The 17100-nt window shown below is 39.0% G+C and overlaps 1 protein-coding gene across 5 annotated transcripts in view; it reads right to left on the reverse strand.

The window, feature by feature from the left end:
* The window catches only part of LOC112988454 (cohesin subunit SA-2-like), a 62505-nt gene that overhangs the window by 14212 nt on the left and 31193 nt on the right, over positions 1 to 17100 (reverse strand). For 4 of the 5 annotated variants that reach the window (XM_064501396.1, XM_026108990.2, XM_064501407.1 and 1 more), the window contains exons 14-23: positions 11888 to 11995; positions 9792 to 9900; positions 8811 to 8928; positions 7852 to 7955; positions 7320 to 7412; positions 7141 to 7230; positions 5922 to 6125; positions 4364 to 4440; positions 3043 to 3130; positions 1954 to 2031 (exon numbers count right to left, since the gene is read on the reverse strand). In XM_064501396.1, the coding sequence (XP_064357466.1) occupies positions 1954 to 2031; positions 3043 to 3130; positions 4364 to 4440; positions 5922 to 6125; positions 7141 to 7230; positions 7320 to 7412; positions 7852 to 7955; positions 8811 to 8928; positions 9792 to 9900; positions 11888 to 11995 (1069 nt within the window). The remainder of the gene's footprint in view (positions 1 to 1953; positions 2032 to 3042; positions 3131 to 4363; positions 4441 to 5921; positions 6126 to 7140; positions 7231 to 7319; positions 7413 to 7851; positions 7956 to 8810; positions 8929 to 9791; positions 9901 to 11887; positions 11996 to 17100) is intronic. The other variant, XM_026108992.2, reaches the window with a different exon arrangement.

Below are 17100 nucleotides of genomic sequence, written 5' to 3' on the forward strand. Positions count from 1 at the left end.
CATATTTAGGAAAAGTAACAGGCCTAAGATGTCAGGAACTACTATTCAATGGAGAACTATAGAGCAAACTTAACGGTTACATCTTTTTTCCACAGATACTATTCATTTCAGATGGCACAGCTGATGGCATTATGAAAAAGACTGACATCTCACAATAGCAGGAGCTTACCAGCTATTAACAACTTCAAGAAACATGTCTTGCTTTCAGGAACCATATCTGGGGTAGAAAGGCCAACCCATAAAAACATATATTTTTTTTCCCCCACTCTGGTGCAGAAAGGTGACAAATCCTGGAGGGACATGTGCATTTGTCATATGTGCTCAGGTTAGTAGTGTTCAGCAAGTCACAAACTCCTCGTTTCTCCATCTATAGGATGGGCAGCTCTAATGATATTTATTTACTTACATGGCCCTCTAAACATCCAAAAATTTGCAAAATTCCCTTCAGCTTGTCCTTTTAAAGCAGTGATACTAATTTCCAACTTAGAGAAGGGAGTAGAGTATAAAAACCCTGGTCCATCCCACCTAATTTTCAGCACCCAACACGTGAATTCCCCTCTGGACTTGCTCTTCTCTCTCTCTATTGACAGAGGTGTTGACAGAGGTAACCCAGGTTAACTACACTGCTAACTTCGGCACTCCTAAACGTAGACGCCTCTATTAGGATAAACCCAGCAAGAGAGACCTCTTGTTTTGCCGACAGCCATATAAAAGACCTCCTGATCCTTTGCTAGGTCCAGCTGTTATACTGCATTGAGCTCTCAGCAGTCAATGGAAGTGGAATGCCATTATAGGCAGGCTGGGTTTCCTGTTATGCAACTATATCTTTTAAGAAAAAGGATCCATCCCAGGGCATGCTGGGAAGAAGGGGAGGGGGAGGCAAAACATTGCCTTAACAGCATTAGGGAAGAGGGAGGAGGAAACAGTCCTAGAGCTGCTGTCCAGGAAATGTTCTTTTTTTCTCTTGGAACTTCTCTCTGTCAGTATCCAGATTTGGTCCTGCAGAGTGGGCTGCAACATCTTGCTTCCAATCAAAACCTGTTCCCGTATGAAAGGCCAAATTCAAAAATGTGCTGCCCTGTTATCAGTCAAGCTAACTGTGTCTAGATTGAAAGGCAGAGCATATAAGAGCAGAGATGCGGACACCCACTCAGGAATGGAATGGGACGGGAATAGATAGTGAATCAGTCACCAAAAGGGTAACCTTCCAGCTAGCATTTCTAACACAAAACAAATGCCCATGTCAGTGTCCTGTTCTGTACACACAGGAGAACCAGAGGAAGGAGACAGAATGGCAGAAGGAGCAACAATGTAGCATGGATACAAATTTGCTTGTGAATCAAAGCATAAAAGAGTTTTACTCTCTAGTGTTTAAAACTAGAATGTCTTCTGAAATATCTGGCAGAGCTTGGGAACCACATAAAACCAATTAACCAAGTAAGTAGTCAGCTGATGAGTATATTACCAAACACTTTCGATAACTTTCTACATACATCACACAATATGTAAATAAAGCAAGAAAAGAAGAAGAAAATAAAGCAATAGGACTTCCTGGAGTTTTCACTGAATACTCTTTGTTACTTAAAACAAGAAAATAACAAACTGTTTGGCGCTAGAACAAGCTCCTTATCTCCATCAAGCACCAGGAATTTGTAGCACATGTTTTGCAGTAAAAATAGAAATGAACCATTGTTCAGTTATTCTCTTGCAGACTGAAGAAGCATAAACAAACAAAAAAGGGGGGGGAGGGGAGAGAGAGGGAGAGCGGAGAAACGGGGGCGGAAGGGAGAGGAGCGGGAGACAAAATGCCTCAACTAAATTTGTTTTCCTCAAGAAAACACAAAAATTATCATCTTGACAAAGCCTGTCTTTTCTGGCCATCTGAGATTAGAAAAGCAATCTAAACTTCTAGAAGCACAACCCTGGGCTTCAAAATGATATGGAGTGGCCAACCTTGGGAGAATTTTCCACAGCTGCAGCTAGTTGCCACAGGAGAGAAAAGTATGTGCACTGGAGAGCTGGCAGGATCATCTGAAAATAAAAACACAAGTCCTTTATTTACATGAAAGGCTTTACAGCAAAAAGCTCAGGACTAAACAAAGCATTCAAGCCTGACATTCTGCACACTGTTTGCACTACCATTTCTGCCATGTAGGGCCTTTAGACCCCCAAAATAAACTTAATAGGTTCACATACAACTGAATGTTGCCTCTTGAGAAAGTTTATTATTGACTAAGGTCTTGTTTCTGCAACACCCTGGCATCTTGATGAATTCAATCAAATGGAAAGGGTGTTCACAGAAGCTAACTTAAGGTTAGCTTCTTAGGATCTCTCTGCAGTGTTTGGATAAAGCAGACTCCTTCAGAGGGCAATTCAGAGCAGAAGCCAAACTTTGGTGCTCCAGTGCTCTATCTGATATACCTCTGCCCCCTGGCTAAAGACTCTCAGCTCTCTCCCAGCTGAATTTCACTCCTTTCTGAATAACCCCATATTATCTACTGCAAACAGTGCCTGATTAACATTAATGACTGCTGGAGCACATCAACTTGTAATGCCAGGGAAATACCTCCACCTTGGCACAAACAATATTTGAGTTAAGGCAACCAGACAATCAAAGGACTGCAGTGTAGGCAACAGGTAATTACAAGCCATCTTCACCAAAAGACAGGCAGCAAGCAACGAGTCCCAAGTATATCGATTTCCGGTTACCTGCAAACCATAACAGGCTTCTCACTGTCCAACAGTTTCTTATCTACTCACAGCAAGATCGTACAATCAAGGTGAAATATTGAGCATGAGAAAGGATTAATCTAGATTTTAGCTGATTCTTCTATCACAGATCTCCAAATAAATGAATCCATGGCATGAAATCTACTTATTCCAATAACATACCAAAGGCGGCCTTAGTTTCCCAAACTGAGAAATGAAAACAATACCTTCTTGCATTACAGGACACTGGTATATACAGATTGTTTAATATGTCCTACTCTTCATGCTTTCAACAAGAAAAACCACTTTCAGCGTTAAGTATCAACAACTCACCTGAACAGACAAATCCCCACGTTCCATTTCAAACACCAGCAACCTTAAAGTCTTGTCATATAGATTCCACTTGGTGAGATCATGGGCACTGCAAGTAAAAAAGAGATGACAACACACTAAGCAAGAAATGAAATCTCACCTCACCAAATAGGTTAAATTTATACTATTTTTGTCTGCCTTTAATGTACAGCAATAACTTTAAACAAAATCTAAGTCAAACCACGCCACAAAAGACTAACCTAGTCTTCTAGGCATTGAACCCCTCACTATGATCCTGATGTTAAAACAACTGACCATCTACTATGCAGAGACTCACATGAGCAAATAAAACACATCAACCTTCCAACAGCATGCTAAAGCTGGTCACTACCTTTCCTCCTTAGCAATGAAACTTACTGAGAGGCACTTTGTGAAATCTTCCACTACTAAGAAATAATAATTAAAGGAAAAAAAAAGGAAATTAAGTTTTTGCATGGCCTTATGTTGCCTGTAAGCTTTAATCTATAGCTTCATAGTCTACATTCCTGCTACAAAACAGCAGTGTCCATGAAGACAGTAAAAAGAAAACCAACCTCTGTACCTTTTTCTACATGTTATATCCACACTCTCAAAGTGTCCCAAAAAGGTCTAAAGAATACTGTTTTTTCTCTTTAAAAAAGTGTTTTTAATACTCTTGAGTGCTTGCAAGCTGCCCAATGTTAGACTTCTCTCTGGAAAAACAGAGCAACCTTAGCATGCAGGATGGGCAAGACACATTGAGCCCAAGGCCCAACTATCTCACACTCTACTGTCTTGCATATTAATTTACTTGGTGAACAATCCCAGAAAAAGCAAGCTTCTGAGAGACCTATGTTTTAACAAAAGAAGATCACATAAAATAGGACAAACAAAGCAGATTACATCCAAGGGAAAAAAAGATTGCACTCACTATCTTCAAACTGACTGCCAGTGTTGAGAGTAAGACAGCACAACAGCATCCAGCTAAGAGAGAGGGACCATAACAACCCAGTTGAGAGGACCTCTGTGTCCACTCTGAAATCCCAACTCTATAACACACGTTTCTTAGGCACATTAGGGCTGATGCTCCAACCTCAGTAACAAGTCCAAAAAGAATTCCACAGCCAAAAGTACAGTTCTGTTCAGGAAATCCTAAACCTTGCAACACCTCTCATAGGGACCATTTTCATTTTCTTGTGAAAATCTTGCTAAACCCACCAAGCAAGGACAATTCATGCTCTGCAGCTGCTTAGTTAAGTTGACACTTAAGTATAGAAAGTAAATTATGGAAAGTAAATAAGCACTGTGTAAATAAACATCTCACTTATGAAAAGCCGCTATTCTTCTCAAAGCAGAGTGTATCTGGGAAATTTCTCCTGCATCCGCACAAAAACCTTCTTCCTAAATTGTGCAAGTTTGGGAAAGAGAAAAGAATTAGCCAGTGTGGGGTAAGGTAACTGCTATGTCTTCTTCCCAACCCACAGACTTGAATTACTCTCCTCCAGCCTTCCCCAGTGTTCTCATCTTCAGTCTTGCTACTCATACCTTCCTCTGTGGCGAAAAGCAAACAACATATGTTGACTGCACAGAAATCGTGTATAAGGAAGTGCCCCATCATTGCCAAATCCACAGCAATCTTCCAGCACTGTGTTATTGTTAACACAGTTTAAAACCTAGGGATTAGGCTAATGTAGAAGTCTTAAAACTCAGTCCCGCAGGCAATTCATGGTCCCTCACACAGTTGCTAGGGATCTATGGAAAGCTAACTGTTCACATGGTGCTGGCTCTTCTTGCTTCCAGCTGCCAGATCACATTCAAAGATAGCTAAAAATACATTAAATACTTTCCCATAGATGCAATTGCTGTAGTTTCCACAAGGATACTACGTGATTATGGGAGATGGTCTGTACAACCGGGAATTAGAAGGGAGGGGTTCCAGGAGAAAACCTCTTTATTTAGATATGGATCACACTATGAAGGAGTTTAAGAATCCCTGGTCTAGCACTTATCTTGCTTCTCATAAATACACATTCTCCCACATTGACATAGATGTCTATTTAAGACCAACAAAATAAACTTAATATGAGGTTAGGGGATTTTTTGGCATGACACATTTTACAATATCCCAGCGTCCAATAAAAACCTGCCAGTGTGAACTCTCGTACCATGGCATGACACCTGTTCATAACGGCACAGTTGATCAGATCAGCTGCAGGCTTCTGTTGTTCAGTTCAGCCAGCATGCTATTCATATCACCACCAGCTGTTTCTGCTTTTTAGAACTAATGAAAAACTTTGAGGGAGACTCTGCAGCTCTCCTTCAAGGGGAAAGTCATCATCTCAAAGACCCCATAACTATTTAATCTGTATTATAGACTGTAAGGTTTTTTCCCCTAGCAACATCTCTACAGCCAAAACAAGACTACAAAGGTCATCTTATGTGCTATCAAATACGTCTCATCAGCTATAGATCCACAGCACTTCTTAGATGATGTTACACATAGTATCTCTAGCACAGTAATATTTCAATTTGTAGTATTGTAGTATACAATCGTAGTATACTTACTATATAGTAATACTACATAGCCCAGGTCCAGAATATCAAGAAAATATGAAGTGCCCTGAGGCTGCTGTGGACTACCTTATTTTCCACCCTATTACCACCAAAAACATCGACTTCATTAAAACATCAATCCACTTTATTAAACAGTCATCCACTTCATTAAACAGTCAATCTTCTTAGAGTAAGACTCACCTTTGAAAGCTCTGCTCCCATCAAGCAGAGAAACAGATACAAAGGGTGATTCCATATCCCCTTTAATCTTATCTCGTCTTTTTTGATGGGGAAGTGGCTTGTTTATGTGCACAATGAGTCATACTCACCTTCTGCCAGAAGCTGTTTAGTAGCTGGTTAAGCTGCTCTACCAACTCATCTATCAGTTGAGTTCGGGCACCATCCACCTGGCTGTAGATGGCAATTTCTTCACTGCAGAGGAAGTAATAAGTCCTGGAGGAGGCCTCAAGGACGGACATATCGGAGTGTTTGGCCACAATGTCTTTTACCTCTCTTAGCAAAGCATCCAAATGCTGCAAGTAATAAACGGGGTATGACAGTTAAATCATAGTTAAGTCCACTTATATTTCAGATACATTTCACCTGGCCAATATATCACTACAGGTCATATAACCAACATGAAATAAATGCCAGTCTGAGGAGGAGAAAGGCAGGATAATGTGATACAGCTTTCTTCTGCATTTATAGCGCTTTTTTATTTTTTTGTCTCTGGAGCTCCCTAAAAACTAAAATAACTGTTTTAAGCTCTGCTTTAGCAATACACCTTTGGCATTACATAAAAATAATTACAATGGTAGCGAAGAAGGAGTGTCTTTTCCTCCAAACAATGGAAGTGGTCTTCCTCAGCAGCTGAGGACAAAGCAGGTTTCAGATCATCCCAGCAACTGGGGTCTTTATTCTTAATGAGAGAAAAGGACTTCATTTCTGCCATTTGTCTCTTTCTGTTCACTTTCTGTCCTGAAAGTAAAACCTAGAAGTGTTTGCACAACATCATCTCCCTGTAAACACCCTTGATTAAGAGTACATTAAGCTATTCCAAGGATTTCATCTATCCATTTCTGACCACCCCTCTCCCATGAGCAGATATATTATCCCCATTCTTATCTTTCAGTTACTATCATCCCCCAACAGCTGGGAGACAGTCTTCAAGGAGAATGAAAATCCATTTTGTAGTAACTCCTGGAAATGCCAACTCAGACACATGGCATAACCCACCCTCTCTCCATCCAACAATGAAGAACCCAGTCTATTCCCAAGGGCAGGCCTATCATATGAAACCATAAATCATTACACACCAGGGCATCAGGCCAGTCAAAGCATATCAGAACTGACAAGCACTAAAGCTTTTCTTGGCAGTCCCAAATCAAAAGGTAAAAAGCCTCAATAAGATCACTTTCCTTGAGGCATGAGAATATTTCTCTGTATCTCAACAGTCCCCTATTTGTTCCAAGTCACACTAAACCCTGTACATTGTCACATAAATTTGGTACATTCCACATACACCTGACTACCCCAATTCCTATTCACCTTCTCTAGATGTCCTGTACTGTAAACATCTAAATCATAATACTGAGGAATCTGCAGGAGATTTGTCACTTTTTCTGCATCTGCTGAATACTGCAGAGAAAAAAAAAACAGGAGATGAGTGCATTGCAGGAATTTTAATGAAATATTTAACATGCATTCACAGAGCAGCTGTTAGTTACCTTTGCCAAGAGCTGAGGAAGCACCATAATAAAGTGTTCAGTAATTTTGGTACAATCTTCCAATTGTATTTTCTTCTCTTTTACTGACAGAATCTGCAGACAAAGCATTTTGTTTCAATTATAAAATCTCTCAGATCTGAGTGGAATTTTACATTTAACCCAAGGTTAACTCATATGCCTCTATCTAAAATAAATCAAGCCAAGGCAAAAATACTTTTCCATGGAGTCAACCAGATGGTTTTGGTTTTGGCTACATCTAATTAAATTAGATGTAAATCACCGAACAACTATATATCATGGATAAAATGCTCACTATTTTATCAATAACATGCTTCCACTAGCTTTCCTCTAATGCTCATACCCTTCAATATCCACTGCTAATAAGACCGAGAGGTCAAAAAACACTGTGCCATTTCATAAAAAGTAAGCTATTTTATTTCTGAAGATGTACCAACCACTAGGAACATGCTGTTTGGCAAAGCACAGAGAGAATGTGATTACAGCACAATAAATCAGAATAAGATGCACTAACTTTTCTGGCTGCACCTCTGCCCACTGGAGGATGACCTTCAGCTGCTTCTCTAACAGTTGCGAGGATAATTTCAATGAGAGCACTTTCATGGGCATCACTCAGTGCTGTAAGTAAATGAGTCTCCTTTCAGAATCACACAAAGAAAAAATGAAGACACAGCAATAGATAATGAAAAACCTATCGTTTATCTGGGCAACTGTGGAAGGACACTACATAAAGAAAGATGCAGTGCTGCTAAAGAAATACCTAGAGAATGTTAGATTTAATTTGAAGGAAAAAAAAAATCCATATTTACTGAACACAACAGCAATTATTCCTCTCATGGCCAACCTTTCTAGGGCACTTAGGCTCCCAAAGACACAGGCAGTTTCAACCAGGCCTATCCCTGTTGACTACCATCTCACTTAGGACACACCTGCTTCTTTGAATTACAAAATGCTTTAACTCTCTGGGTCCATAAGCTTTGATTTCAATCATGCAGCCACCTCCACATCTACTAAAACAACTACTACTTACGTTCACTTTAAAATATTTTTACATAAAACTAATCCTCTGCAGTGTTAGTTGACAACAGATTCAATGCAGTATTTTTTTCTTTTCAGGCATGAACAATAGCCTGACAATAATACACTCCAATCAATCAATACTTTTAGATTCTTAAGTTTTGGACAAACAAACAAATCAAGTCAGAATTACTTAAGCATTATGACTTAATTATGCAAGTATTCTTGCAATTTTTCTATACTAAGATTATATAAATACAGAAAAATAAAAACAAGTATGTTGATACAAATATCACAGTGGCAATATCTGAGTCATACCTGCTTTGTGACCCTTGAGGACCACAATCTGAGATCAAAGGGCACTGCAAGGTGGAATGATCCTGAACTGTCTGAAGTCAAAGTTTGGAAAACAACAAGAGACTCATACAGACAAAGCTAAGCTCTGTGCTGACCCACCTTCTCCATCTTCTTCAGCATTTTTTAATAGAAGAGTGGTCATGCACTCCCAGTCCTTCAGGAATTTGCCTGCCCAGTCCCACAAGCTATCTACAAGGTATGCGACATGTTTGTGTAGCTAGGGAATAAAAACAAAAGCTTAGAGAAGCAAATCTTTCATTAGAAAGAAAGAGTTTCATATGTTCTTCTTCCCTTTTCCGATTACAAAGCTTTGTCATCCATCCATACATTCACATGCAGTCCTCCAACATACTTAGTTCAAGGCTAATCAATGTTAAACACCATTTCTTCAGTCTGATACAAAAGGAGCCATAAAAGCAAGAGAAAAGCTTTTCCTTCCTCTTTTTAGGGTATCCTTCTCCTGTAATTTAAGTAATCTCTTTAAAACTAGCTTCTGTATTGCTTCTATATTGCTGACCATAACAACTAAAAATCCAAACTTGGGGATAGAAATGAGTTAACATTTTAGATGATGTTGATGAAGTTCTTTGCAGGTAGATTAAAAACTGCTGTGCCTGAGACAATCTGGCTGGACGCAGGTCTAGACCACAACAAAACCTAAGCAGGCAAAATACAGCGCTTAGGCTGATAAACTCTCAAGAAGGCCTGTTAGTATAGGCAAAACTACATGGTTCTTAGTCAGTCAGCATAGAACACGGGCACGGCAAGCTCATATCTGCCCGCAGAAAGACACAGACACATAGTAATACCTCTCACTCATTGTCTTTTGGGTTATTCTCAGAAGCTGCTTCAGCACTGGTTCTCTCCAGCAGTGTAGCTGTAAATTAGTTTTGATACAACAGAACAGAAGTGCTAAATTCTGTCTCCTAGACATCCTACTCATCCTAGAGAGTCAGAACGTCCCAAAGACCAAACAGTTCTAAGTTCATAACCAGAAAGAGACTTCAAAAAGAAGCCAACACTTGATTGAACATGCAACACTGGGTGTAAAAAACTTACTGGAGGGGATATTCTCCTCACCTCACTCTCCAGGAAAAAACGTATTAATGTTTTCAACTGGTCAGTACTCGCCCCAAACTTCTCTCCTCTTCTGGGCAGAACTTCTTCATCTCCCTCATGACTAAGCAGCCTGCCAACAGAAAAGAAGTCAATCCAGTTCTGCCACATACTGCCTAAGTTCATTTGCCAGAGTAACACTAATTTTGTCAAGACTTCAAGAACCATATGTCTTCTAAGTATCAACTTATTTATCCCAAATCATATTAGACTTTTTATCAGATGAAAGGAAAAGAGATTAGATTGTTTTCCACTATCGGAGATCTGTTATCCTTATGAATGCGGAGATTCTCTCTGACAGTTTCACAGGTACCCTGCCAACTTTCTGGACAACAGATGCAGATTTCACAGTGTTGAACATATAATGAGGTAGGTAATTGCTCACGCTTGAGAAGGTACTTGCTCTAGACTGAATTTAAATCTTAACAACCGAGTAAAAATATCACTACCTGACTATTTTTCACATTATGGTACATCTTGGCACTGATGCTCCTTAAAGAAAGCACAGTATCTTATATTTACAAGAGGCAATTTATTCAACTTCAGATACACTGGAAAAATTGTTGTTCTTCTTCTACCTGAAGTATGAAGCATCTTATACTTTCACTTCTATTTCCCCCTTATTCCCCCTGAATTTCCACTTCCCCCTTATCCAAAATGAGTGTGACTGTACTGCTCATGAAGAATGTTAATCCCCAAGATACAGACAAGAAGGCCATCCCCACAGATTAACGTAAGGCCTAAAGTACTTGGATTTAAAGCAGGGCCACACTACTTAATGTTGGCATAAGCTTATACTTCAAAAAAGTGCTTCTGCTAGTATAATTTAGCCCAGCTCAGTAAGTAACCTAAGTTAAAAATGCAGACATTGAGGAGATTTCACACACACACACGCGCACACACACACAAGCATTTATACTAAAACTTTTACTAGTATGACTGAGAGAGAGGGTGCCACTAACATCTCCATCACACCAGAATCAACACTTTTATACTGGCAGAAGTATGAAAGAAAAGAACTGGACAAAAAAGAACAAGGGTGAAGTTTACAGGGTCAAAGCATCCATGCTGCATTGGGAGGCTGGGTATAAAAAGTAAAGTTACCAAGGCAATCACTTCAGTGGCAAAAAGCAGCAGTGTTCTGAGAGGAAAAACAGCTGGTTTATGATAGAATATTGGGACCCACAGAAAAGATGAATTAAGGCTAGTAGATGCCATACAAGACTCATCAAAACAAGAATTTATCTTCGTTTGTCTTTTTGTTGGGCTTGGCTCCACAAACCCCAGAATGTCAGCAATTCAGCTGGACAGAAACAGACAATTAGGAGGAGATTCTACACGTGTGGGAAAGATAAATCATTATTATTTCTGAATTTTTCCTTACAAAAGCCTTGCCAAAATATTTTTACTTTCATTCCCCTTTGTAAGGCAAAATTATTTCTCTCAGCTGTAAAGACAGAATATTTCTTCTTTTTAGCATGCCAACTCCATTCACTTCGTGCAACCATTGTTATAAGAAGCCCATTTATAAGAGTTACTCCTGGGGAAGATAAACCCTATACTTCATTAACCTGACAGAAAATTGGGAGGCTTTTTAATCTGCTGCATCTCTCATTATTCAAAGCCTTTACAATGTATAAAGCAACTTCCAAAGGGTGAAGAAGAGGCCATTTTTGTGATTAATCACTAAAGCTATGGAAATCCAGCAGATGCCAGGTGATGAATTAGCTTGTTAGAAGCAAAGCAACATGAAAAGAAAGGAAAAGGAAAGGTGGTATACTCTCAACCTAGCATAGCACCTGTGGATCAGCCAGTTGCTTCATATTCTCTAGCCTTGCACTTTTCTCATGCCTAACATGTCAGGGCTGTGCAGGGAACAAATGATTACACCCAAACGGCATTTCTCCTCCAATTCAGCTGAAGAAAGCACATCTACTCTCCTCATAGTACTTATTTCCAGCAGAAAAATAAATGCTTAATGCCCTTCTTAAATAAATCTACCTTCACATGGAAACAAATAAGAATGTGCAAAAAGTAGGCAGGCAGGCAGGCAGAGATACCTTTTATAAAGGAATTCCCCCGCTGCTACTGCAAGTGGACGGTGTGTGGTATAAACAAACTGGTATAAGGTTTCACAGTCTTCGGCTGATAACACATCCTCACAGTTCCTAGACAAAAATAACAACGGAAATTATAGTTCAGGTTTATCTGCAAAGAATATTATGAATGCTATGCCCAGCTTTTACTAGACCTGGTTCTCCATAGCCTTCCAACCTGTTTACACAGCTAAAATTTTAGATGTGTCCCACACATTTTAGATGTGTGTGGGACACATCTAAAAATGTTACCAGATGGAATTAAAAGCATTTTTGTACTCACTTTGTAGAGAAACAGAGGTCTGTGCAAGCCATGAGGAATCAGGCCCACTGCATGGACATAAAGCATAACTAAGGTTTATTAGTCCTCATTGTACTAAAAACAACAACGACAAGCAAGAAAATGATGCCTCTACTTCATGCCTTAAAAGTTTGTCATAGAAGATAATAAGACAACTTCGTTTTGCAAAAAAAATTGTTTTAAAATTACTTAGTATAGTGTTTTAAAATCTATACTCCATTACACTAAGTTTATACAATCATGTTTAAAAAGAAATCAAATCACAAAGCATGCTTTTGACTGTGACCTTTCTGCCCAAACATACAGTCACAGTTTTTCTCACAGCCGTTCAGCTATGCATCCTGAGAACACCATTTGCCAACTAACGGACCTTCAACACTCTATGGGAGGTAGAAACGGTACTAACATCAGCCTTTTACAAAAAGGAAACTGAAACATCAAGGTTGAATGACCCACCAAAAAGATACCAGAGGAGCGAAGCCCAAAGCAAGGACTATAATTTCAAAATGCTTGCTTTCTACTGCCATAGCAATGTTATTAGACTAAGCTACTTCAGAGGATTAAACACCAACATCTGAGACCCTTCTACTTTCTACAGCCAGACAAGGGGAAAGGAGGTTTATTTATTACTCCTATCAGTCCTCAGGTACTAACAGTTTAAAGCCATCTACAACTGCAGATCACTACCATCTCTAAAACTGAGGATTCATGCTCTGCATTTGCTAGGACTAACATAATGCAAAAATTAGCACCCATTCCTGCACTGGTCTGTTTGTCACCAATCCCATCTTACCCCTTAGCATCCTTAGCACAAGTCACTAAGCCCCAAATGATCCTCAAACCTTACTGCAAGGAAGTGAACTAACAGGAGGTGAGAGCATCACCAGAGTGTTTGTTGCAAATAGCTTTTAGCACTGGCTGGGATTTAAAATCAATAGAAAAAAAGAAAGCACTCTTATATCTTGAAGTCAACAGCCTCTAGTTTATGGATGTTGAGACCTCATGAATTTTACCTTTTCGATGTATTTACTTATGTATCACTTGCATTTTTTCCCAGTTTTCCTCTGTTTGTTTATAATGGTCATTGACACAGTAAACAGGTCTTAAATGGAAGCACTGACTATGTGCCTTCAGAAGCGATGGGTCAATCTTGCCAGATAATGCTTACCCCCAAACAAACTCAAAATCTGGCTTACAAACTGCAGGCAGGCTTTGGTGGCCTCTTAACATGCAAATCCCTTGCATATATATTTGTTGTAACAGGTTAGATGGAAAGTGATCTGAGTATACACCATGTAATCAGCATAAAGAAAAATATTTACATGACTGTAATTCAGCCACCTACAGAACTAAGGAAATAGTGTAAAATGTGTTTTTTGATGTTAAAAGTAAGTAACTGAAAAAGGTAACATGGTGCAGCAGAGTACATGAATAAGCACAGTGAAGTCATGAAGGAAATAGCAATTATTAAACTTTGAAAAGTTCTCAGTTGAGATGATCTTTAACCTGCATCTTATAGTCAAGAGAAGTGATAATAACACAAAGAGCAACAACAAATAACACAGGAGTAAGAAAGGATAATAAAGCAAGTATTTATATTAAAAAGTTATGGAGAATTTACTGAAATAAACTAATAGTTTGACATGGTTGCTTTCATACTTTTTAGTGTCAAGCTATTATTAAGCTATTTTAAAGCAATTGGTTTCCATGAAGCTGCCCTTCTCATTTTCTCTATATACATGTATTTTTTAAAAGCTGGAGGCAGCTTGGAAAATGGGGAAGTTCTATGCAAAGATACTGGGATCTAGGCTGGGCCAACACACAATCAGAGGATCACAGAAAAGTTGAGGCCGGAAGACACCTCTTGAGATCTTCCAGTCCATCCCCGCCCTGCTCAAGTAAGGTGAGCTAAAGCAGGTTGCTCAGAGCTGTATCCAGTTGGGTTTTGAATATCTCCAAGCACAGAGACTCCACAGCTTCTCTGGCAACCTGCTCTAGTGTCTGACTACCTTCACAGTAAAAAAGCTTTTTCTTATGTTTAAATACAATTTCCTGTATGAACATGCCAGGCAAGTGTGCACATTTTCTAATATTTGCATTTATTTCTCTTCATATATCAGTTTTTTTCTTCTTAGTACATTCTAGGGAAATAGTGACTATAACACCTGTGTGTCCCTATTTAAAAAAAATTCCTTGCCCGAATTTTTTGGATAGCTGGAAGTGCTCAGTAACATGGCTGCAGTTATAGACAAACCTCTCTTTGAGCAGAAATTAAAGACTTTGCCTATCTAGCCACAAATGAAATGCCAGCCTCCATGATTTTGGCTTTGTCTTCAATGAGGCTAGGAATCTGATTAATCTACAACAGTGTTATTCCCTCCCTCCTCAAGACAAGAGTAGGTCAGAAGCAAAAGCTCTGGCTATATATGAAACACTCATTAGTAGTATGGTAGCAAAGGAGGGGAAAATAACCCAGTTCTTCACAACACAGGCTGACAGACACCAGTGGCACCTCTTGAGCCCTAGACGTTTTTTTCTTTCTTGAATGAGAGTGAATACCTGCATGCACTTCCTCTCCTTTTCACATGCTGCTCAGCCACTACTCTCTGTGAAACACAAATTCCCACTCAAATGAGTGTTAAGGGGTTTTACTTGTCTCTGGATGTAGCAACACTTACCTACATCTGCTATCACTACCACTACTGCTATGGCAGTAGATGGGTGCCTTTCTTTTTTACATACATAAGGCAAAAATCACACGTGCAAAGAATACTTTAAATAGAGCAATACTACTGCTGCAAATTTACAGCCTTCAGAATGCCAAGCAACAGATAAAGGTTAAGCCAGAAGTTCCTGCCAGTGTTTAGGTGTCTAAAAATAAACAGGCATGCCTTCTACATACCAATGTCATGACATACTATTTTCTCTGCACTTCTGTGTGAACATGCCATGGAGAAGAAGATGGGATATTCTAGGGATAGATCACAGATCCATTTTATTATGTGCAGGGCACCAGTTGAAAGATCTCATGTGTTTGTTCCATTTTACTTTATGCAAAAGACATGACCATATATGGCTGCTGGAATTATCCTGCTTGCTCTGTCCTATAGCTTATACTCAGGATAATAACAATATCACAATAGCAAAATAAAAATACATCTGATGCACTTCTGAAAGTTTTGCTACCTTATTCTTTTTCCTTTCTAATGGCTGTGCAGTGAAAGATCAGACACACATCATGGGGACATTGTTAATCTAAGGTATAGCATCTCAATCAGAAGAATCTGTTTATTTTTCATTTAAAAGAAATCCAAGTCATAGAAATTTGCAAAGGCATTACACAAACAACATTGCTGTTGCCTTGATCATTACCATCCAAAAAATACAAGCATTCTAATGCTTGAGACAACAGAACATGATTACCTGATTTTTATAATTATTTTATTTACCTCTTTCTACCCTGCTGTCACTGTAGGTATTTCAAGATGACATTTTGGTGATCAGAAAGAGAGATGACAGTGTGGTCGTCACTACAGCATAACAAGAGTCCTTCCCCACTCACTTTAAAATAGGATTAGAGTGTTGCAATACATTGTGTTCTACGATTATGCTGTGACAGAACACCAGAAGATGCACATTAGACAGATGCTGCGTAAGTAACTATGTTTTTATTTTGGTTAAGAAACATAATCCAGGGAAACAAATAATCCATATTTTTTCTTATTAACTCTTCAAATGGGAAAGATATTAAGATTTCTGAGTAGATATCAAGGTTTCTGAATAGAAGTACATGATGGCACAAAATGGTTGAAGAGAACTTCCAAGGAAGCAAAAAAAAAAAAAAAAAGGCAGAGAAAGCATAAGCCTTCTTTCAGTTTTGGTCTTTCACTTTTGCTTTGTTTGGAATAGGCTTGACTCTTCTAAATCACGAAGCACTACCATAACTCTACCCAGATAAGAGTGTAGATCTAAAGGAATCGTGGAGGAGCTGTAGCTCCATGTCATTCCCTTTTACTAGTACACGGTCTGCTACAACAGAGTGACTCATGCAAGGAATCAGACCTGTGCTGTCTAACTTGCTCCACTGAAGAGAGCCCTTCACACTGCTACTTTTATCACTTTCAGGATAACGTTTCCTTATTTTTGCTAAAGGCCACTAAAGAGGACAAAGGTAGATAGTTCCTTTATTTGTATGCCAAGTGTGTCTATCTCTTCAGCTTATTTTTTAAAATCACACAAAAACACTTTTTACAATAGCATTTAAGCTTTCAATGCAACTTAATGTTTTTCTGCACAATGGGTTGTCTGAAAGACCTTGTTAGAAACAATGTGTTTGCCTAGCAGTCACCTTCTCCTCCAAAGTCCATGAACCAGCCATACAGAATCACCTAGTTCAACCCTCTGCTGAATTATTTGTCATTGGACATCTACGAAGTATAGCAACATGTACTATATAATCAGCCACAGTGTATTTTGCCAAATCCAGTTTTCAAGATTCTCATACAGTACAGCCCTTCCCACTTCAAATTAAGAGATCCTTCCAAGTCTAGGTGAGAATCAGAAGGGATAATGAAGTTTTTAAAGTGCAAGAGTGAAGTATCTTTACCTGACTTGTGGCTCTTGCACTGAGCAGAACACTGGGCACTTTTAAAAGCCTCATTTTCCTGACCTTTAAGTTGGAATAACTCTACTTACCACTGTCAAAGCACTGCAGTGAGAATTAATGTATATATCAGCTCCAATAAATAATTTAAACATGAAGTCGTCAATGAGTGCCATAGATTCAGTTTTCACTGAGAGGCAGCTCTTCCAGATTTCAAACTTGGAGTTTTGTGCTTAAAACTCAGTTTAATTTCTAGTTACATTTAACTGATGT

Source organism: Dromaius novaehollandiae, chromosome 1 (genome assembly GCF_036370855.1).
Source record: "Dromaius novaehollandiae isolate bDroNov1 chromosome 1, bDroNov1.hap1, whole genome shotgun sequence".
NCBI classification, from domain to species: Eukaryota; Metazoa; Chordata; class Aves; order Casuariiformes; family Dromaiidae; genus Dromaius; species Dromaius novaehollandiae.